At 39.0% G+C, this 22424-nt stretch overlaps 2 protein-coding genes across 2 annotated transcripts in view; one reads left to right on the top strand and one right to left on the bottom strand.

Moving 5' to 3' along the window:
• Nucleotides 1-479: 479 nt before the first annotated feature.
• Nucleotides 480-4720, bottom strand: cunh9orf85 (chromosome unknown C9orf85 homolog). The gene is made up of 3 exons (XM_040019813.1): nucleotides 4584-4720; nucleotides 4104-4217; nucleotides 480-2728 (listed from the first exon to the last, which is right to left on the bottom strand). Exons 1-3 carry the CDS (start codon nucleotides 4718-4720, stop codon nucleotides 2485-2487), a joined length of 495 nt encoding a protein of 164 aa, XP_039875747.1. The 3' UTR covers nucleotides 480-2484.
• Nucleotides 4721-11038: 6318 nt separating this feature from the next.
• cemip2 (cell migration inducing hyaluronidase 2) overlaps nucleotides 11039-22424 on the top strand; it is a gene marked incomplete at its 5' end in the record, with an annotated part of 53854 nt that continues 42468 nt past the window's right edge. Inside the window, 2 exons of the mRNA XM_040019812.1 lie at nucleotides 11039-11049; nucleotides 17183-17188. Coding sequence (XP_039875746.1) covers nucleotides 11039-11049; nucleotides 17183-17188 — 17 coding nt within the window. The remainder of the gene's footprint in view (nucleotides 11050-17182; nucleotides 17189-22424) is intronic.

Below are 22424 nucleotides of genomic sequence, written 5' to 3'. Positions count from 1 at the left end.
TGCTCCCATTAAACATTTACTACTGTTTTTTCAATACCAAGGTAATAAGCAACTGGTTATTGAAAATTATAAAGCATTAATAAGGTAAATAAAAAGTAAAAGTAGGTAATATATTAGTAATAATATCAAAAAATATTTTGCTAAACTATAGGTTTATATTTATAATTTGCAAGACAATTATAACAACATGACATGTGAGGCAACAACAGATCGGTTAACAGTATAAAAATATTCGATGTTACACCTTCAAAAACACATATTCAATTTCTCTTCCTTTATTAATACAACCACTTCTTTGTGGAGTTTATGTGTGGCAACCTTGAACTGGCATTGTTGGTTTGCACTGCATTAAACTTAAATGAAAACCAGCGGGTCTTATGATGATGCTGTTACCTCATCCAAAGTTATTAATATATTTCTGGAAGCTCTTTAGTTGAAAAAAATAATGTGTCAGCATCAAATTAGGCTTTTTTTAAAAAAAATTTTTTTAAATTCTCAGTCATGAGTATATAAGCAGAACAAAGGCATGTGACGCAAATTTTCGAGGGAACCCTTGGAGCCCAGTGATGTGGTCACCCACTCTTGTCCTTTATTACAATGACTCATTTTTTAATGAGGAATTAGTATTTGAAACATCACCGCGTGCTTTTAAATGTATGAAGCCCACATGATAAATTACAACACATGTTAATTTTAGATGGTTCCAGCACGCACAAAAAGACCTGCTTTCAAGTAACTCCAGGTTATTCAGTAACGGAAAGTCGGCTTAAAGATTTCACACTACAGAAACAAAATGAGTGTATGTGTAACAGTTCTCATCAAACAAACTTACGAGCCTTTTTGTTAATGCAACCACTCGTTAAGACAAATATCTACCCAGCCAATCACATTACACCAACTCAGTTTAGGCATGTAGACGTGGTCAAGACAACTTGCTGACGTTCAAACCGAGCATTAGAAACGGAAAGAAAGTCGATTTAAGCGACTCTGAACGTGGCATGGTTGTTGGTCCCAGATAGGCTGGTCTGAGTGTTCCAGAAACTACTGATCTGCTCGGATTTTCCTGCAAAACCAATCAGATAGGAAGGCAACAAATAACAATTTATTACAACCTGAGGTATGCAGAAAGACATCTCTGAACGCATAACATATTCAACCTTGAAACAGATGGTCTACAGCAATAGAAGTCCACACCCAGTGCCTGTAAAAACAGGACACTGAGGATATAAATTGCTTAGAGCTGCCAAAATTGAACAATAGAAGATTGGAAAAATGTTCCCTTGTTTGATGATTCATTTCTTCTGCAACATTCAGACAGTAGGGTGATGCTTGGCACAGACAATATGAAAGCATGCAACCATTCTGCATTAGATCAACATTTCAGGTCGTTGTTGGTGTAACAGAGGTATCTTTTTGGCATACTATGTTTTGGCAAATGACGAGTTCACTGCACTCAAATTGGCTTAACTTATCAGCAGATTTCAATCCTGTAGAGCAGCTCTGGGATGTGGTGAAACGGGAGATTCATCACATAGATTTGTAGCTGAAAAATCTGCAGCCATCAGGCCGGTATGGACCAAAATCTTTGGGGAATGTTTCCAGCGTAAGGGGTCCAACTCAGTGCTGACGAGATATACGTAATAAAGTGTCTCATGAGTGTATGTACAAAGAGCAGATGACACTGGTGAATGTTTGTATAGAATATGATAAATATTTAAATCTGTAGTAGAGGTTCTAGCTTTCCTCACACCAAGAGCCTTTCATAATTTGTGAGTTTACTAATGTGAGTTGTAATCAAAATGTTCAAGATATCCTCCTTTCAAATTCAGCAACATCAAGATTTTCAGTGTTTCTAAAGTTAGTCTGAGGAAAAACTGCTGTATTACATTTATGCGATTGTACATTTTAGAAGAATCAGTGATATTCTGAAGATTTTAATATTTAAACACAAATAAAACAAAAGAAAATCAAATAAAAAACGGCAATAATTGGTGCTACTTAACTAAAAACATATACATCTTGGATACATTTCAGTTTATGATAGCCGATAGCCAAACCTATAAACATCAACAGCCAAAATATTAGGAACATCTCTCGGTGTACTAACTGCTCAGCAGCGGCATAAAGCTGAACACTGCAAACACATTACTAACCAGTGTGATTTATTGCAAAATGTTTGCAAAATGCATGAAAGGCTATAAAACATTATTTATGGCAGTTTAAACAATTTACAGAACTAAAGATTCTTTAGAAAGTACACCGACTCAGTTAAAAAGAAAAATTACGTTGCTCCCTCTGATGTCATCTGGCAGTTTTTGTGCATTTCACCACCTGACTTCCTTTTTCATGCTCTGCATTCAAGCAGGTAGCATCGCCTTATTGCCATATATTAATCTAAGAGAGCTTCTGCAACAAACCTGATACTGTATTTTGCCCCAAAAAATCCTATTTGTTACACAGGTTTGAAAAGAACTCTTATTGTGTTTAATCTTCAATATTGATTGGGGACAGGTCCGGCAGCACAGCAGATTTTCTCTGTGGATTTTTTGCTGCAGAGTCCTCGTCTAAATCTTTATCTTCCTCCTCTTCACAGTCATCAAAGTCATCTTCATCATCATCATAATCATCATCACTGTCCAAACCATCCATGTCTGTCTTCCTTCGTCGACATCCTTTCTTTCTCTGTTCATCAACTTCTTGCTCGTTTTGCTCCAGATGTGAGTTCACCCTACACGGTGAAGAAAAAAGATATAAGAACTGTTGTTTAACTTTGCACCAACAATCCAAATCTTCCAGTATTGCGTTGTCACAAAGTCAGTAACTCAAAAAGCTACAGGAAATTACCTTTCCTTAATTAACACTTAGTGGAAACATTTAGATGCCAAAAGCAATGCTTAAAAATATGAGAAGCCCATGAAATGATCTTCAGGGTCAAGTATTGGCTACAATGTATCTTATTCTCCACAAGGTGGCAGACTTACAGTAGTTACAGTATTATGTGTATGTGCTTGTCAGTGATAAAAGATGAAAATACATTTGCTTAAATCACTTCGGTGTTATCCCGTCTCTTTAGGAATCTAACACATGTAGAAACTCCTGTAATTCATGTTCATTTTAAAAACTTGTTGCCAGTGTGAAAGGACAAAAAATTAACTGGTGTCATCAAATTAGATTTTCTCAGAACATTGAAAATTGAAAGCTCTTCTTTGGATGTCAGCTGCCTTTTCTCTGACAAGATGATCCCACACAGCTTGATTGATGATTTGAACCAAAAAATTTGGTTTCATCACTCCATCAGACCCGTTGCCACTGATTTTCAGTCCAGTTTTTGTGTAATGCGGCGTACCTCAGCCTTTCCTTATTCCTTAAGAATGGCTTTTTGACAGCCACCCTTCCACTGAGAGCATTTGTAATGACGCTTCAGTGAACACAACAGATGCATCTCACAGGTCCTGTGTCAGATCTTTGCTGAATTTTTTTCTCCCATTTCTTAAGAACATCATGTTTAGATACTGTTCATCTGCTGTAGATATTTTTTTGTTTTTAGGCCTGGCACTTCTTCTTTTGTTTAATTTCGTCAAATTTCTTAAAGACATACTGCACACCATATGCAAGATTTTTTGGGTTTTTTTCTTTTGGCTGTCAGTTTTCTCGTTGGCACTTTCAAAGCTTCAGCTAAGGAAATGGGAACAAAACATACAATTTGTCGTTCGTTTGTTGAATATCTGTTAAATGGAGATGTAACACTGGTTTATTCCTTTGAGTTAGTAGTGTCTTTTTTTTGGGGGGGGGGGGGGTAAGCTTGAATGATTCAAAGGTCAGTATTAAGTGGCTTAACAAAGAAAAAATCCTAAAAAAAAAATGCTCAGGTACAAGGACTGGACTGGAAATGAGTGGACAAAGCAGCCAATGTTCAAAGAAAAACTATGAAAGACTTTCTGAAAGCCTGAGGAACTATTGCTCAAGACCTTTTTTAAACAGGTTTTGAGCGGAGGACAAAGCTCTGGCACCTTGGAAGCAAAATATGAAGAAATGATGGGTGAGTTCGTACTTTGTACATTAATGTATATAAGGACAAAACAGACGCAAACTTATCCTCTTACGGAATAACAATCTCCTCCTTCTTCCCACACTTGCAGCAGATCTCTTGCTGAAGAGAGCAGGGCTTACAAATGATGTGATACGCATCTCTTATTGTCTTTTGGGAGCACTTGACACTGCAAAAAAACCCCAAAAAACAATCAGTTATTAAGGCCAATGTATTTAACTTGCCACTTAAAACAATATATCCATGTGTTGGGAAAATTCTTCTAAGCAGTGGAGATAAAATATTTAGTGGCTAATTTTCAAAGTCTGCCACTATGAAAAAATGAGATGGCTAAAATCATGCACGATATGAAATAAGCAAAGAATGTTTGTGGTGTAGTTTCATTTTTTGCACAAGCTGATAAACTGAAATAAACTCTCTTCAATTCACCGACTGCTTTGTTGTTACTTGATGTGCATTTTCATGAGCAGCTGTAAGAATTTGCCCCTAGCCCTGCGTACTGAAATCAAAGTCTGCAATACTTATGTATACTTACCATTTTCTAGGCTGTGTTAGTGGCTTGTATTTGTTGTACTTAACGTCCAACTCCAGCTTTGGGGCTGGAACTGGTGCTAGCATTGATTCTGAAGCTGGTTCTTCTTCTGGATTTATCAGGTTGTTTTCCTCAGTCATCTTGTTGAGATTTTATTCAGGCGTCCCTGGTGTTATTATTGGTTCTGCTCTTCGGTGGGATAGGTCAGTCTGATCTTCAGGGCGACCAGGCACACCCGAGCTCCACGTGAGTAGACCACTGCCGAGAAGGTAAAAGGCGGGAAAACCCGATCAGCCCTTTCCTCCAACAGGGATCACGTAAGAGTCGGGGGAACCGGCGTCTTATTGTGGTGCAAACACTTTTCTTCACGTGGCTTTGATGGATCCACGACGGTCGTTCGGCTATCTTACAAGCTGTCGGTGTTGTCAGCAACACTTGAAATGGGCCCTCCCACCGCGGAGAACTCCAGCTCTTTCGCTGGAGGATCTTAATCAGAATCCAATCACCGGGGTTCAACCTGCAAGAGACTGGAGATGGATCACACGGCAGCTGATTGCTCAAAATCACTTCTTTATTTTCAAACAGTTTTGTCATCCATTCTGCCATTGTATTTCTGTAATGGATTTATTAATTGGCTCACTAATTATGGGGAGGGGAAAGGGTCTACCATGTACAACTTCAAATGGTGTCAGACCACCTGCTCCTTGAGTTATCCTCATCCATAATTTAACCTAAACCTAGGCACTCAGGCCATGGTTTTTTAGTTTCCTCCATACATTTTCTCAATCTCTGTTTAATGGTGCCGTTAGTTTCTCTCGACTAATCCAGCACTTTGTGGATGATAAGAACAGTGATGTTTTATGCTGAAGCCTAAAGCTTCAGAAACTTTACTTATTACTTCATTTACAAAATGTGTGCCATTGTCTGATCTTATCAGAGATGGAATACCATACGTCGGAATGAAATGATTACATAGACACTTCGCTACTGAAATTGCATCTGCTTTTTCACTGGATATATTTCTGGCCACTTGGAAAATACATCTATTATCACAAGTGCATACTTGGAGGATTGTGATTCATTTAGTTCTATGAAATCCATGTGAATTGTATGGAATGGGTGCGGCGGTATAGGGAACCGACCTCGTTTGGTCGTAAATTGCCTTGAGCATTGTGTTTTTGGCAAATCATGCATGTTCTAATAACTCTTTTTGCTGAACTTTCAAAATTTTTTGTATAGAATTGTTTATTAAGAATATTAATCATCCCTCCTGATGACACATGAGTTTTCCCATGTGTCACTAAAGCAGCAGTTCTATGCAAAGATTTTGGAAGCACTGGTTTGCCATTACACATCATGAGGTTGTCTTTTAATTCTGCTCCATCTTTCACCCAAGATTTTTGTTCACTCAGCGATGCTGTTTTCTGTGCATCTGCTAGTATTTCTAAAGGTATTAGATCTATGGTTTCTGTTGTTAAAACATCAATTTGTTTTTCTGCAGCTGCTTTTGCTGCTTTGTCAGCAAAGTTATTTCCTCTCGTAATTTCTGTGTCATCCTTTGATGAGCTGCACATTTGCATAGTGCTAATTCTTTTAGCAACGTTATTACTTCTAATAGCTTTTTTAGAAGGTTTGCATGTTGAACTGTGTTGCCTGAGGAAGTTGTCATTCCTCTGTTATGCCATATTTTAGCGAAATGATGAACTGCTGAATAGACATATTGGCTGTCTGTGTATATATTAATACTTTGACCTTCGTACAGTGTACATGCTCTGATGACTGCGGTTAGTTCTGCGCTTTGAGCAGAGTTTGAGGAGCTGAGAGCTTTTGCTTCTATCACTTTATCAACAGTTGTGACCGCATAACCCACACAATTTCTACCGAAAATGTCTTTTGACGCTGAGCCGTCCACAAAAACATTACTGAAACTAGACTTTGGAGAACTGTGTATGTCAGAGCGAGGGTTTCGTTTCCTCCTCTAATTTCTTAATACAACAATGTTGCTCTCCATCTTTAGGGGTCGGGAGAAGTGTGCTTGGGTTCAGTTGGCCACACTTCTCTATGGTGATATGTGATAGCGAAAGCAATATCCCTACATATGAAAGCTGCCTGGCATGTGTAAGGAATGAAAGGTTTGCTTGCAGTAAAATGGAAGTCACTGCATGTGGGACTTTGATGATTAGTTTATGTCCCAGAACAATGTCTGCACATTTTTTAACTGCTTCTGCTGCTGCTGCACACGCTTGAACACAGGTGGGTAATCCAGCAGCTACAGAGTCAAGTTTGCATGAGTAGAAAGCTAATGGGCGTTGTTTTTCTCCAAAAGCTTGAGTTAAGACTGCTTTCATGTACCCTCCTGCACCATCCACATGGAGGACAAAAGGTTTTTCATAGTCTGGTAATGCTAAGACGGTACATGTTTGCAATGCTATTTTTAAATCAGTGAAAGCTTTTTCTGCTTCTGGGGTCCACTGTATTTTGTCTTTCAGTGCTAGGTCTTTACCATAAATGAGGTTCTGTAGTGGTTGGACCAGCAATGCATATTCTGGAATCCAGCACCTACAGAAGCTGCACAGACCTAAATAACTCATCATTTGCTGCTTAGTTATTGGTTTTGCGGCATTTTGGATTGCTGTCTTCCTGCTCTCTAGAAGGGTGCGGCCTTGGCCTGTTAGCTGATGTCCTAAATAGATGACTTTGTCACTCCACAGTTGTAACTTTTGTGGTGATACTTTGTGGCCTTGTTCTGCCAAATGTTGCAGAACCGTCATTGTGTTTTGTTTACAATCGTCCTGTGTATGGCCTGTGATCAATATGTCATCTACATACAACAGAAATTTTCCTGGAGCAGGGAGAGAGCAAAATGACATTGATTTCTTTAGAGCTTCTGCATACAGTGGTAGGCTATTTTGAAATCCTTGTGGTAGCCTGGTGTATGTGTATTTTTCATTATCAAAAGTAAATCCAAATAGATTCTGTGAATCTTGGTGTAAGGGGAACAGAGAAAAATGCATTTGAGAGGTCAATCACCGAGAACCATTGTTCTTTTGGTGTTACTTGATTTAAAATGGTATGTGGATTAGCAACCACTGGAGGTATTTGCTCTGTTACCTCATTTATTGCTCTTAGGTCATGCACTAGACGATATTTTCCTGTATTGGCTTTTTTTACAGGAAAAATGGGTGTATTACATGTGGCTTCATTAGTTTTCACAAGAATACCTGCTTTCTGCATGTCTGCAATTACTGGCCTAATTCTTTCCTTTGCTTCTGCACTCAAAGGATATTGTGGTTTCACAGGCCTTCTGGCCCTTATGCTGACCTAACTATCAGAGTGTCATTAGAGAATTTCATTTTCATTTGAGGCAATTTTAGATACCTTCTAGTTTTTCAAAGAATTCACACATCTTACATATTTCAAACTTTGAAGTTTTTTGTTTTGTATATATATATATTTTTTTTTCCCTAAACTTTGCATTGTTCATAGCTCACAGTTCTAAAACTGGGCATTTGTAAATCATATGCCTAATCACTATGTGTCACCATAATCCACAAGTATTGGCACAAATTTGTTTACAAACTAACAAAATAATCAAACAAAACAAAAACGTACATGAGTCAGGAAACAAAAAGACAAAGAAAAATGCTGCCAGAAACAAAGCAGAAGTGTGAGGGGAAACTGAGCTCACAGACAGCTGCATGTGTTCGCTTTTAACAGCATGCAGCCTCTGCTCTAAAAAACAAATAAATAAAAATAAATAAATAAAAATAAATGTGTAACATGCTCATCAACTTAGCGGTGTCCACACATTTAATTCAGCTTCATAATCCTGTAGGTGTAGTTATTTTCTACAGGGTTTGGCTTATTAGTTGTTATTATAGATGTGCTCCACATCTCAGTAATATTTATCTGGGATAAATGACAGGTTTCCAAGCAGGTTAAGTGCCTCTATGCACCTAATTGGTTTAGATATTGCTTTTATTTTCTTCATCTCATATGTCATTATACTGAGTTTGAGCAAACCTTTAAGCTTGATGCAGACTACTTCATAACAATATTAATATTATATCTTTATTAATTATTATCATCTTTTTCTGTCTATATATTGACAATAGTATATTACAATATTTTATTAGTGTATATCACTATACTACTACTGAGCCAATTTAATAGTTAGGATCATCTTACTCGGCAAACAGATAATTTATAGTTCATTCAATCTGTACAAAATTTGCTTTTTTCTCTTAACAGGTTTGTGCCTACTTTTAGACTGGTCTTCTGTTTGCCTCATCTCAGATCCAACCTTCAGATTATTATATTTTATTTTGTATCCATCAGGGACCGTGAGTGAGCTGCAGTCTCACCCACCCTCCAGGATGGAAACATTTATCTTTTCACACACTTTCCTTGGCTGAACAATGACACAGCCTTAATCTACCTTATGCATCTCTCTTTTTTATAGAAAAGGTCTTCATATGAATGATTTCCTTTTATTTATTTCATACAATCTGGGCATGATGGGTCATAAATGCACTGATTTTTGCAGCCACGGCCACTATCTCTATGTGACATAAAAAGGGGATCGGTTAGATGCTGTTTTGTCACATGTCCTGAGGCTGATTTCACAATTATAGTGTTTTTTGAGAATGTTACATTTGGGACTTCTACAGTTAAAACAGTTTTACAAGCTCCTGTGTCTCAAAACATTTTTTAACGGCACACCTTTCACATATATTACAACTGTTGGCTTGTCTTCTGAACCTAACAGTAGTTGTTCTACATTGTAAACCTCCGCTTCATCTGTTTCACTTCCTTCCTCTCGTGCTAGTCATTCATCACGCCTTCTACGCCTGTCATCATCACTTTCCTGTTCCTGACTTACACTCCTGCAGTCTCGAGCAAAATGCCCGTTTTTTCCACAATTATAGCATTTAATATCTCTCTTGTCCCTTCTTTGTCCTACTTTTTGCTTTTTTCTTCTGACTTTTTCCCTCATACAGCTCCTTTTGCAAAGCGGCTTTTAAAGCGTTTATTAAATCAGGCGTGCATTTGCCTTGCCAAGCTGGACAATATATTTTATGTGGATTTCTCCACCTTTTTGCACTGACTTTTCCTGCATTTTGACAGTTTTTTTCAAGCTTTCGTTTTAGAGTTACCCATTTTGAACTAATTACGTCAAAACTGTGACACCTTCTTTGGCATGAAAAAGTGAGAATGGGTTTTCGATAACAGCCTTCTACTCTCTCACTAATTGAGAGAGCGGTTATCGATTTTACGTGATGAAGCACAACCCTTTTTTCCACCTTTACCAATACGTGAGTGTACACAGGAAAACAGTTTGAGAAGTGGTTCGACCGCGTATTGGGTCGTAAAAACAACTCACTCCTCACAAACAAAGCGCGTTTCTATGATTTTTATTGAGATTTTCCGTAGGCCTATTTATTTGTGTAACACCTTCACCTTCAGCCACTCTTCTTGAGTGACCGGAAACCTGTTCCGTTGCAGCCACTCCCAGAGCGACCGGAACTTTTAATAGCGATTTTTCTAGAATTTCGCTCTTGCCTGTCGTCTTCCTAGTCCCGCATGGACACTGAGATCTGTCGGCGTACCTAGGTTTACACACTACTTAAAGGAAAATCTCAATATCAACGTATTTTAGCGCTTGGTGGAATGCGTGTTCATATTCACCTCTACTGTGGCGCTGCGTTTTTGAATCCGGTGCTCATCGGGTCCTGGAGCCGTGAAGGCCGAACGCTGACCGGAGATCGAATTCACGTTCCCGGGTTTTTCGTTTTACTGATCAGATTTCTTCCAGCGCAGGCGTCACGACGTCAGGATCCGATGGAGACCGTCTGTGGAAAACTAGACGTTAAAAATAACAGTCAGTTCTCCGGCTACGAAGGACCAATTAAATGTCAAGGGGTTGACAATTTGTTCAAACACAGTAAGAGAGAAATGAGACACTGGCAGACCGACTCAGAGTTTCAAAGACGTGCGCACGGGTGAGAGTCTCTGAGCAGACTAACACACCGAGCACCGTTTACTCGCTTTATTTATAAGGCAAAATGGGTTACATAGTACTTCCTCTTTCAACTGAAGAGGGGAGAGCTCAGGCATTGTCTTAGCTATCTAACTTCTGCACACAAACTGAAAAACAACGACACAGCAGTATTCATGCTTATCTGACATCGCAGACACTGAAGTAAAGAATGCATGTATATATCCTGTCTTTGTCAAACATCTCACACACTTAAGCAAGGAATACATTGTGTTCTTTTCAACAGTAAGCTTTACCGTGTGAAATATATAAACACTTGATTATAAGGCATACTTGTTTCTACTTGATTATACTTTAATGATTTAACTAAAATAAAAATTCTCTTAACACAAGTGAAGCGACAAAAATATAGCGAGCCAAACGTCCAAAAATTTGATACTAACTTTCTTAACGTCCTTTTCTTCTGGATCTGTACGTCTTTATGTTAGTGAAACATGCATGCTTATGTTTATGCGTATGGCTAAAAAAGTGAGTGCAGCGTGTTATGTTGTCTGGCTGTAGCAGGTTCAAACTACAGCTTCTGCTCAGCTTTATAAATTCTCATTATGTAATTGCAGAGAGAGCCAGCAGGCACGCAATCAGAACCCAGAAACTATGATAATTAAAATGCAGCTGCTAATTAATATTATTGATCACACCTGCACCAGCACCAAAAACATGTCTGAGCAGTATCCACCGATGCCTTTCTATAAATAAAGCTACATATTGGGTGTTTATACTCATCGATGCACTTTAAGCCTGCACTTTAAAGATTGCTGCAGCCACTTTTTTAATGTGCATATGTTTGGTGGCTTCATCACCATATGTTAAATTATGCATTCATGCTGGATTTGTTGCAAATGGTTCGGTACAAGCTTCTCTCCTCTTTCACAGAAAAAGACTTGATACAGTTGGAGTTGTTACTTTGTATCTAGCCCAGCTTTTCACAGCCACACAAATTTCACACCAAATTAGGTTTGGAGCTATCGCTTAAATTTCCCTATGCACAAGTCTTGTAGAGATTAAGTGTGTGATACACTGTTCTCTCAATTGAGGGTCTTTCTTTAATTGCCATGCGAATGCCCTGCAGTTCACGAAGCCATCTGTGGATCATAGAGACCGTCTGCTCGGTAAGGCTAGAGAAAAGTCCCACATCTCTTTTAAAGGTCCACGGGGATGTTTTTTTTTTTCCGGTTTTCCAATATCTGTGTGATGTCTGTTTGAGCGTAGCTTCTGTTATTTTAATATGTGAACCGTGTGGATAATATATGAGGAGTCTCCTTTGAGGATATGGCAATTTGAGATGGGATGGTAGTGTCAAAGCCTCTCAGCTTGTACCGTCACTATTCAAGCTTTGGTTGTAATGAGCCTCATCTCATGCCACCGTGGGACCCATACTGTCTGTAAAACAGATATTACCCCCCTCCCTTGATCATCCTTGCCCCCAGAGCATGACTTCAAAAGCTCCCAGAGCTCATTTGACTCTTTTTCTTATAGGTCTTTAGCTGCTCTAATGGGACACATTGGGCTTACTATTGTGTTTCTGGAGATTTATTTGATGTTAAGAAATAGAAAAAAAGAAAAAGAAAGTTTACACCCAACATCAGATAGCTTTTAAATGGAAACCTGGCAGCTTTGGTCACAGCAGGAAACTGTTTTAGTGCAAAGACCTACTACATCTTTCCATGAGTCACTCTGTCATCTGTATATACTCTGTATATATCCCAGCTTCTAGCAAATCATTTTTTCACACAAAACTGGTACATAGATGTAAGTTAAGATTTTATTTTCTATTTTTTTCCCGTAATTTAAACGTTGATGTAAAAGCAAACACAGGTCGATCACGCAGCCTCGGTTGGTGTAACTGAACTTACATCACTGTTAAAAATGTCCTGCTTGCATACAACAGTCATGCGAACAAATCAAGTTCTTCACGTGTTTGTAGGAGAAACAGATGCAGATTTTGATGTTCCCATCTCTATGCTTCAGTTTTAATTTGTCTCGTTCAGCTTCTACCATCCTAACCGTGTAGTTCAAAGTCCTCACTTGAAACCTCGCTGTTTTATTCTTTTCATTTAATGGTTCGTGCTGTGCCATTCTCTCTCTCTGCACTCATACTAGTTGACTGTATTTCACAATGGGTTATAAAAAAAAGTTGCATCTGGTAATTCTCTACAGCTATTCCTGCTGCTTTTTCCCTCCAGGCTTTTTTTTATTTTATTTGCTGCTGGTCTCTCAGGGTCTGCCTGTGCCTAACACTGCTTTGCATAGAATCACCCAACAAATAACCTGCATGATAATCTGCCGGATAAGATATGTGATCATGACTGGCTCCAGCATCCAGGCCTCCGGGCCTTCAGTCAGCAGTCTGGTCACTGGGGAGGCGACATGTGCAAGGAATCTGAATCAAGGCAGGAAGTGTGTGCTAGGCAATTAAAAAAATCCTCTCATGTTATCTCCTGTGGTTGCTTGGCAAGAATTTAAGCAAATTTTGCATTAGCTGTTTCATTCATGGGCCTGTGAGTCCTTCAGTGTGCATGAATAGGTAATCGCCTCACAGAACTAAAAAGGTACGGCTAACTGCTTAGCATTGCTAACTGTGGTAGATGCTTTTCCAAAAGTTTTATGGAAGCTTTTTTCCACCAAAAAAAAAAACAAAACAAAAAAAAATCCATTCATAGCTGAAATTTCATGGCAATAAATAAAATTTCAAGAAACTAACTTTAGCTGAGCGACTTGGGACGCTCTGTTGAAGCTTACTTACCGGGAAGCATTAGGCATCAGTTGGGGGTGGAGTTTTGTCGCCATCCTGCGAGGTGGGGTGGCCGCTCTGCCTAACTCGAGAACAGGGCAACATAGGATGTTTGAAATTCATACCATAGGTGCATCTACTAAAAACCTCTGACATGTTCCAATCTCAGTGACCTTGAACTCAAAGTCAAGGTCAGAGGTCAACTTTTCCATAAAACAAATTATTCCTAAAATTTTGTTGCTTTTTTTTAGTAAAGTTTTATGATAAAAGTTAGAAAATTCCACTTTTAGGTTAAGGTTTAATCACTTGCACTGAAAGTGCCCGATTTCTTTTTATATGTTCACATTTTCCTTTTTTAAATTTTAAAAGTATCTTCATAAGAGGTTACGGAGTTTAACCATACAAAGTTTTTGAGACCACTGTACTAACAGCTTCACTGCTTCATTAAATTCTTTTGGAAAGAGTAAATGTTCACCAAATAGTCCACATCACAGTTGTGTTAGCAGATTTCAGGCTTCTTTTTTTTAATGCTTCACCTTCTGCTCGTGTTGGTATTCTCATTAAAATAAGTCAAGTATAATAATGCTTCTGAGGCAGAGGTCATAAAAGAGGGAAAGCTTTCACAGTTCCTATGGAACAGTGTGTTTCGATTACTTTTCCCCCCCTTTTTTTAAGCAGTGCTTTAGAACAAAAGTCTCTGTCTCACAAACCTTCTTTGTGTTTTCTGCTCCATTGCACAAACACTCAAAATATTAAAAATAAGATCAGACGTCAGGTTAGTGCTGTTTGCCTCTTCAAGCTATTTTTCCAGTTAAAGACAGACACTTAACGCTTAAATGCAAATAGCTGTATTTTGACATTGATTGGAAACACGTTTCAGTTTTATACTGGTAGCTGTTGGATCCAAAACTCAATGAGAGAGTAAAAGCTTTGATTACCTTCTTAAACATTTCAAGTTTTTGAGTGATTATGTGATTTTTTTTGCAACTTTTTTGCTAAAGGTGGTCAGGTCTTTCTCCTTGCTTTGCATAAAACGTCTCATTTTTACCTACATTTGCATTACTAGGTACAGTTTTCTGGTATTGATTCTAATATCGCTGGGAGGCACTTACTGATTTTTTTAGGGGATGATGTGTTTTTTTATTTTATATTCATAAATAAGATGCACTTTTTATTTTTGTCTTGGCTCTCCTGGCTCACTTTAAGTGTTGCCATGTTTTTGAGAGTCCTAATCTTCTTTTTACTAATGAACAAAGAAGATTCAGCCTTCAGGTTATGATGCTGTGTGAGTGTAGCCAAGACATCATGATGAAAAGAAGAGCTACGTAGCTCTCTTTGCTGACCCTGAATACACTGTCTGGTTATATTAAGTTATAAATGATGCAAACCATCTCAGTTGGCTGCCTGTGAATCTGATATGTGCCTTATCTTGCAACTTTGTTTTTTTGCTTTCATGGTTTGTGCTTGAAGTTCTCTCAAGTGTAGCTGCTCAATAAGTGCCAGGTGATTAACAAAATGTGACACTCATGCAAAATCAATTGAGCAAATATTTTAGTGCTGTGTGATACTAGTGCCCCCTTGTGGCTCCTACAGTGAAAGAAAGAGATTAAAAGACCACTCAGCAGACAATTATTTGACATTTATTTTCCTAACTACTTTCTGTAATTGTGTGAGATATTGGCTTTATTTGATGGAAGGCTAACAATAGCCGATTCACTGACATGCATGGGCGACTGTGGTGGGTTACCACTGCAGGTAGTGCTAAGCCCAAGTGTGAAGAAGGATGATTTGTTCAGCATGTTCTGGTAATGGCACTTGCATTTGCACCCTGTTGTTGTCTCAGCAACACTTTTTGTTGCTTCTGGTCACTTAACAAGCTTCTTGTTTTCCAAGCTTCTGACCTTTCCATTTTCAATGCTAACCCGAGCTAGCAGCATTCTTAATTATTCCAGAAAACAGGTTTTAATATAAATTACTATTCATGTTATGCATAATGTATAGTACCCCTGCTCTATATTGGCAGATTACCCAGTATTTTTTCAATTCTTTTCATAGAAGTGTTTCATTCTAGCACAGTAGGTGAGAACCACGGCTTCTTTTGTAACCACTGGTGCCTATTGTAGTACAACTCATGTTAATTAAATAGAAATAACAGCAAAGGGAAGGGAAATGAGGCGGCCATCTGGAGAAAGGCTAGTGGGTGGCAGATGGACAGAGACAGATGTGGGAATGTGAAAACATCAGTCCCACACCACTCTCAAACCGGCATAGTCTGGCACAAGTTGCTGACTGGGAATTAGCTGTCAAGCAGCCCCTGGTTTTGTACACAAAATTTAAACAGAGGTAAAACATCCTCTTGTTGATGAAGGAATCATTAATTTAAAAAACACTGACAAAAACAACAACCTGTTCTTGTAATGCAATAATAGATTTAAATTTAAGTAGTCCATCACGTTCATAAGCACCTCTTACTGAGTCTGTGCTGTTCTTGCTACCTCTGAAGCTGTCCTTTTCTTCATAACCACGTTCTCTTGTTTGTTTGTTTGTTTTTTAGATATTATTATTTTTATTTTTTTCCAAAACTTCACGAGTCTCACATGTTAAGACTTTTGAAATGGGAAAACTTCAACTGAACGATTCAGATTCTTTTTTAAGCTAATTTACGCTCTTTAGACCTAGAACATGACGTAAACACAATAAAGGACCTACTCACTCCTCTTTGATGTTTTCTGTCTCGTCGTTCCCGTCCTCATCATCACCTGCCTAAATAAATAAATAAATGGACAGGATGAGATGGCACCCTGTGGTGAGATCTCACCAGCTGTCCACTGCACCATAAGATGACCTTGTGAAGATCTATGTAGCTCATAGGCTATATAATGCCAGAACTGGGGAAAGAAAGGTCATGAGGAGCCCAGCCCACCAAGAAAATGGCGTGCTTATCTTTTAAAGTTTTTATTTTAGAGTCCAATCTAAATTGAAAATCTGAAACAACTCAGTAATTGGTCTATTTTGGTAAGTGTCATAGCATGTTTGAGACCTTCGTTTCACTTTCTGTTAGCGGCAGTCATGAATCAGAAGAATCCCGAGGCTGGGCTGCTGGCATGCCAGCGCAGCTAAGTCCTCAACGTTTTAATCTGCTTAACACACTTTTCAGTGGCAGACCAGTAGTACAAATAAGCTGGTTATTTGATGGCAGGGAAGGTGTGTATGTGTGTGTATGTGTGGAGGGTGTTGACTGACATCCATAGCAACAGTAGCATGGAAACAGCCTAAAGTATCATGTGGAGTTTGTTTAAGAAGTGAACACTGTGGGAGGTGTCAGATAGTGGGAGAACGTGCTGCGGAGACAAAGCATCTTTTGGGAGGATAAAAGCAGTTATTTGTACGTGATTGTGTCCGTGGTGTACGTGAGACAGAGGAGGAGAGGGAGTTTGTGACACAGATGGAGCTTTAAGTGCCAGAGGATTGAGTAGGCAGGCACGGTAAATTTGAAACATCTCAAAGTGTTTGGTCTTACAAATAAAAGTTGAACATTTAACGACTTTTTTATTTTGTTTTATTTTTTTTTGAACTGCCTCTGTGCCTCTGACAGCTGTGGCAGTGTTTTCAACTTGTTTACTGTGAGTATGTCTGCTAAATTAATGTGGAAATGACCATAACTCTAATTACAATGTGGAGCGGGATATAAAACCTGATTTAAAAAAAAACAGATAAAAGTTGTTTACTTTTGGCATCATATATGCCTCAATCCTGAGCGTGGAGACTGTGCAAGTCTCATCGCACCACAACACAGTTTATGAAAACAGTGAGCCAGTATCTGCACGTTCACTCAAATAACAAGTCAGGGTTTGCTTATGTTTCCCGGAGGTGGGAGTCTCGCCGTGTTGCAGACTTCTTGAAGATGGCTTTTTCCGTGTATAAGGTGGATGTAGCTTCTGATACAGAAAAAACCTTGCACCTGCAGTTTTTCAACTGCCAAAAGGGGTCGACTCTTCTATTTGAAGTCCAGCTGTGGAGAAATGCATTAAAAAAAACCTAATTTCTAGTTTTCCAAGCCAAAACATATCTCCATGTGGACATTATGACTCTGTTCCAGTCACAAAGACGGTCATGTAGGATGGATTTTAGGGCAGGCTTAGCTTGTGATTGACATGTCACAAACCAGCGTTTATTCTTCGATTTTGCAGTCAGACTCCTCTTCCTTCACTCCTCACCCCTCATGTGCTATTTGAAAAGAGGAACATGGTGATGTCAAAAACTCTCATCTCGAGGCTTCATCACAAAAAAAAACCATTGTTAACAAACATCATGGCTGCATCCATCGTTTAAATGGTGATAGCACAATATTCTGCAGAAATACCTTCACTGCAATTATTGAACTATTGAATTGAATGAGATATTTCTATATACTGCAACGTCATCAGTCATTTTTCTTTTTTTTTTCTATATTTAAACAACTAAAATATCCATACAAAAAGAATGAAAGAAGAAAAAGAAAAGAAATGAAAAGAAAAACGCAAAACAGGAAACAATAAATAAATAAATAGAAGATACGTAAGGAAAAAAAAAAAGGAAAGAAAATAAATAAATAAAATAAATTTTAAAAAATGTAGAGTTTTTGTTTCCATTAATATAAATATATTTCTAGTAGTTAACAAAGTCCAAATCTAAAGCAAAAGCAAAAACTGGCCTGCGTTTTTAATGTAGTCCATCCATTTCTTCCATCGTGATACAAACAGGTCCCTCTGTAATTACAAGTCTGTAATTTGGTTGCTGTCACACACATTTTGGAGGTGTGGTGAGACCCTTTTGTTGAAGTGTGTCTCTGGAGATCTTCTCCCTGGAAACCATTCAGAAGGATGATGTGAATGGTGAACTTTTCGGGGCAGGAATTGAAAGGGCAAAAATGAACTGCTGCCATGGATAGAAAAAGAGAGGGAGAAGAAAAGCAAGATGACAGGGTATGATAAGGTTGCATGGCATACTATTGTTGCTGTGTCAGTGATTCCTCAACTCTCCTTGATGAGGCAATGACCGCGGTGGGCACGACGCACACTATCTGCCTATTTGGAGAGATTATATGTGTGGAAGTGCCTGATTGAAGACGTATCCTGACCTCAAAAACTCTCATTTCGATTGCTTCCGTTTGACTCGAGTTGAGTCTTTTGTTATGCAGCCCGCCAAGGTCCTCTGAACTATAAGTGAGTTTGCCTGCACTGTCTGCTTTTGTCTAGATAAAACTGCTATAAATAGAAAACAGGAGCTGACAGATTTTATTTTTTTGTAGATAAAATACCACACCATACACCATGGAGGGCTTCTCATTTTATCGCAGTCTTCTAAATGCCATGCAGACCAGAACACATGCATGGGTGACAAGGGAAAATATGTGATCAGAAGTCATCAAAATTGTAGCTTTAATAGGGCTTTTATTTATCGCTTCTTCTTCCTCACTGATCCACCCATCAACTCCCTCACTGCTCTTTTCTCTCCATTTGATTTTACAGAGACGTGGAGGTGTTATGGCACCTTCAGTAATACTTTCTGCAAAGCTTTTGGATCATCCTTGAATTTACTGTGAAGAGCCACTGCGAATTAGATTGGGGAGATCTTTTTCAGGTTACTTTGTCTATACTTGTGCAGCTTGCCTTTCAGGCTTGTGCACGTAGAGTGGCATAAATTCAGAAGTGAAATAACTGGCGGCATGCACAGCTTCACGCTGAAACGGAAAGAAATGAAGCAAAAGAAAAAGGAAAAAAAATGTTAAAAAACATTAAAAGGCACGCAACCTCAAATTACTGAATAATTAATCAGATACACTTGTTGATTGTTATTATTAGTGCAGGATAGAGTAAAGGGCATGGCTTAAACACAAGGCATTGTGACTTGCCAAAGCAATATATAGCCTCTTAAAAATGAACAGGCTTTGAGTCGCTCCCCTTATGGATTTGTCAGATTACTGGCATGGGTCCTGATCAAAGCTTTTTTAAACCCGCCTCTAAGCAGCCTCACTCTGAATTCCTTCCGCTAATTTATCCTCGCTGAGACGAGGAGGAGAGGAACAGAAGTGGAGCAAGAGAGGCAGACAGAAGTGTTTCAGAGATGCTCAGTCATGCCTCGGCAAAAACAGCTTCCATTAGTGCCCAGCTCATATTAGATTAGAGTTTTTCTGAATGCTGAAAGAAATTATAAGTCTTAATTTTTCATTTCCACTCCTCTTTTGAGAATCATTAGTGTTTTTTTAATGGGAGGGTGCCATGTATTGATTTGATGAACAGGGCCTGACAGACAGTGAAATCTCTGCTGGCCTCTTGGTCTTAATTTATTATTATTTTTTGCACATTTGTCACATTTGCATGTTTTAGATCATCAAATTTCAATATCTGATAAAGATCATATTAAAGTGATTGGCCAGTCATATTATGTGGTCATACTATAAATAGTAGCTGGTATCTGGGTTTGATCAGTTTGATCGGGCAATGCCGTTTCTGAGAAAAACAAAACAAAACAAAAAACAGCCAATTGGAAGCTTCTGCGGCTACAGCCTGTAATCACACCTGTTTACACCGAGTGAAATAACTGAACTTATGGGCCAAAATAATAACATACCAGTCATCCATAGAGAGGAGGCTTCTGAAGAAATAATCCAGAGGCAATCTCTACAAAAGCACGACTCAGCCAATTCAGACCCAGGCAGCAGGACATGACTCCTACCTGTAAAAGCTATGGAAGTCAGGTGAGGGATGCTAAGCTAGCACTACTATTTATAGTAAATAAATGGATTGGATTATATAGCGCTTTTCAAGGCACCCAAAGCGCTTTACAATTCCACTATTCATTCACTCTCACATTCACACACTGGTGGAGGCAGCTACAGTTGTAGCCACAGCTGCCCTGGGGCAGACTGACAGAAGCGAGGCTGCCATATCGCGCCATCGGCCCCTCTGGCCAACACCAGTAGGCAAGTAGGGTAAAGTGTCTTGCCCAAGGACACAACGACCAGGACAGAGAGCCCAGGGATCGAACTGGCAACCTTCCGGTTACAGATGCGATTCCCAACCCCCTGAGCCACGGTCGCCTCTAGTGTGACTATACAATCGGATTGGCCATCAACCAGCAATTAGCAATGCAACATTAAATCAAATATTCATTCTGCTACACATGGAAGAGTGGTGAACTTTCCCAGGAGTGGCCAGCCTACCAAAATTACTCCAAGAGCGCATTGGCGACTCATCCAGGAGGTCACAAAAGAACCCAGAACAACATGTACAGAACTGCAGGCCTCACTTGCCTCAGTTAAGGTCAAAGTTCATGAATCAATAAACAGAAAAAGAGACTGGGCAAAAAAAAGGTAAAATCCACGGCTGACCAAAAAGAACACAAAGGCCTCACACCCCCGCCCCCCAAAAATATCAATGATCCTCAAGATCAAATACTGCGTTTTGCGTGTACTCGGGTTATTTTTGTCTAATTAAATTTGTTTAAAGCCTGTAAGTGCGACAAATATGCAGAAAAATACAAATCAGGATCGATCAAACACTTTTTCACAGCACTGTACGTTTTAGCCCTGACTGTCAGCATTCAAGCTTTCTCCCAGAATTTGAAGGTAGAAGTGATACCCCTCTGGCAAACACATAAACCCAAACAAATAAAAAGCACTTTGATAAAACTGGTAAAGTGCAACCTTTAAACCAACCTCAGCCATTTTTAGGTTAAAATGTTAGTGTAGGTGTTGATTATCAGACCAACTGAGGCTGGTCTTTGAACAGCATTGCAGCTTTGAGTTTGAGTCTGTTTGGTAGAGCTGCTTTATGTGACTTTGTTCTATTTCTGGACATTTCAAAGAGTTTTTCTGATTAATTACCCAGTAAATGTACAGTGGGATCAATCAGTCATCACTGCCTGCTGTGGGTCACACATCTCATCTTGTTATCAGTGTAGAAAGTAGCTAACTGTTTAAACATTCACCCTATTTAGACTTCGCCGTGTGATGTTGCCTCTGCTGATTATCCCTGATGCTTAGGATTATCTAATGGAACTATAATATTTCTCATGACATTTGCTGGAATATTTCCTCCATAATATGCTCCAGGAAGCATCAGTGTAATTGGTATGCTGACATCGATAAAGTTAAATAGCACGTATTCAGGCTACGTAAAGCATCTAATAAAACGGTTGCCAAATCTAGAATTAGGAAAACATATAATAGGGAGCTCTGTCTTTTTTTATGTAAATGTGGATGTATTTTTTTTATGTAAATTTTGTCATCTTTGATTTAGGATCTGTTGATCTGAAACCCGTGTTGCACCCTCGCTTTGAACTGTGGCTTTGAAGCTATTCCGTCTGATGCCGTGAGTCTGGGCTTTGAGGCTGAGTGTATCCTCTATGTATCTCCTGGTTTAGCGGTGCTTGTGGCAATAATGATTGCGATAAAAGCCATTACCAGGGGCCCCGGGCCCACTGGGCTGCAGGTCTAGCTTTATTACTCTGACCCATAGGATGGTAATTACGCTACGTCTATGTTGCTACGGCAACGTGGAGGTTCTCCACAGCTAATGCAAAATTTATGTCAGGGGATGTGGCATTTTGTGTTTATACACAGTTGCAGGCAAGCGTTGAGTCTTGTATGTGTGCAGTGTGTCACTTCTGAGAGCTCATTTCAAAGACAGAGGCAAAATGCAGGAAGTTGACCCATTATTTGTAGTGTCCATTATTTCACCTCACTGGTTCCAGCCACACAGCTGGATACTAATGCCTGATTTTAGGCTGGGCTGGAAACATTTCAAACAACAAACCACATCAGATGCTCTCAGATTCCTGAACTAAACTGATCCGAGCACCCGGGGTGAATCATTTCATCAAAGTCTGCTTATATTACAGCGGTTTTTGGATTAGTTTCATAAACTACGGCTTCTGTGATATACTGAATGAAATTACAATATCTGTTACATACAGCTCTGAAAATCTTCAGGCTATAAAAGTTTTGCTAAAAGTTTCTCAACTTGATCCTGGATTGAATTAACGAATCAAAAGTCTAGTGAAGCCACAGAGA

This window comes from Simochromis diagramma, unplaced genomic scaffold, assembly GCF_900408965.1.
Source record: "Simochromis diagramma unplaced genomic scaffold, fSimDia1.1 OVJJ01000822.1, whole genome shotgun sequence".
Classification (NCBI taxonomy): Eukaryota; Metazoa; Chordata; class Actinopteri; order Cichliformes; family Cichlidae; genus Simochromis; species Simochromis diagramma.
The sequence above is the reverse complement of the archived record's forward strand: the minus strand, read 5'-3'. Positions and strand labels throughout refer to the sequence as shown.

Coding starts and splice junctions, on each gene's coding strand:
- cunh9orf85 (XM_040019813.1), bottom strand. CDS start 4,720: ATGACTGAGGAAAACAACCTGATAAATCCAGAAGAAGAACCAGCTTCA. Junction 4,218..4,583: donor CTAACACAGCCTAGAAAATG/GTAAGTATACAT, acceptor GTTTTTTTGCAG/TGTCAAGTGCTCCCAAAAGA. Junction 2,729..4,103: donor AAGGAGGAGATTGTTATTCC/GTAAGAGGATAA, acceptor TTCACCGTGTAG/GGTGAACTCACATCTGGAGC.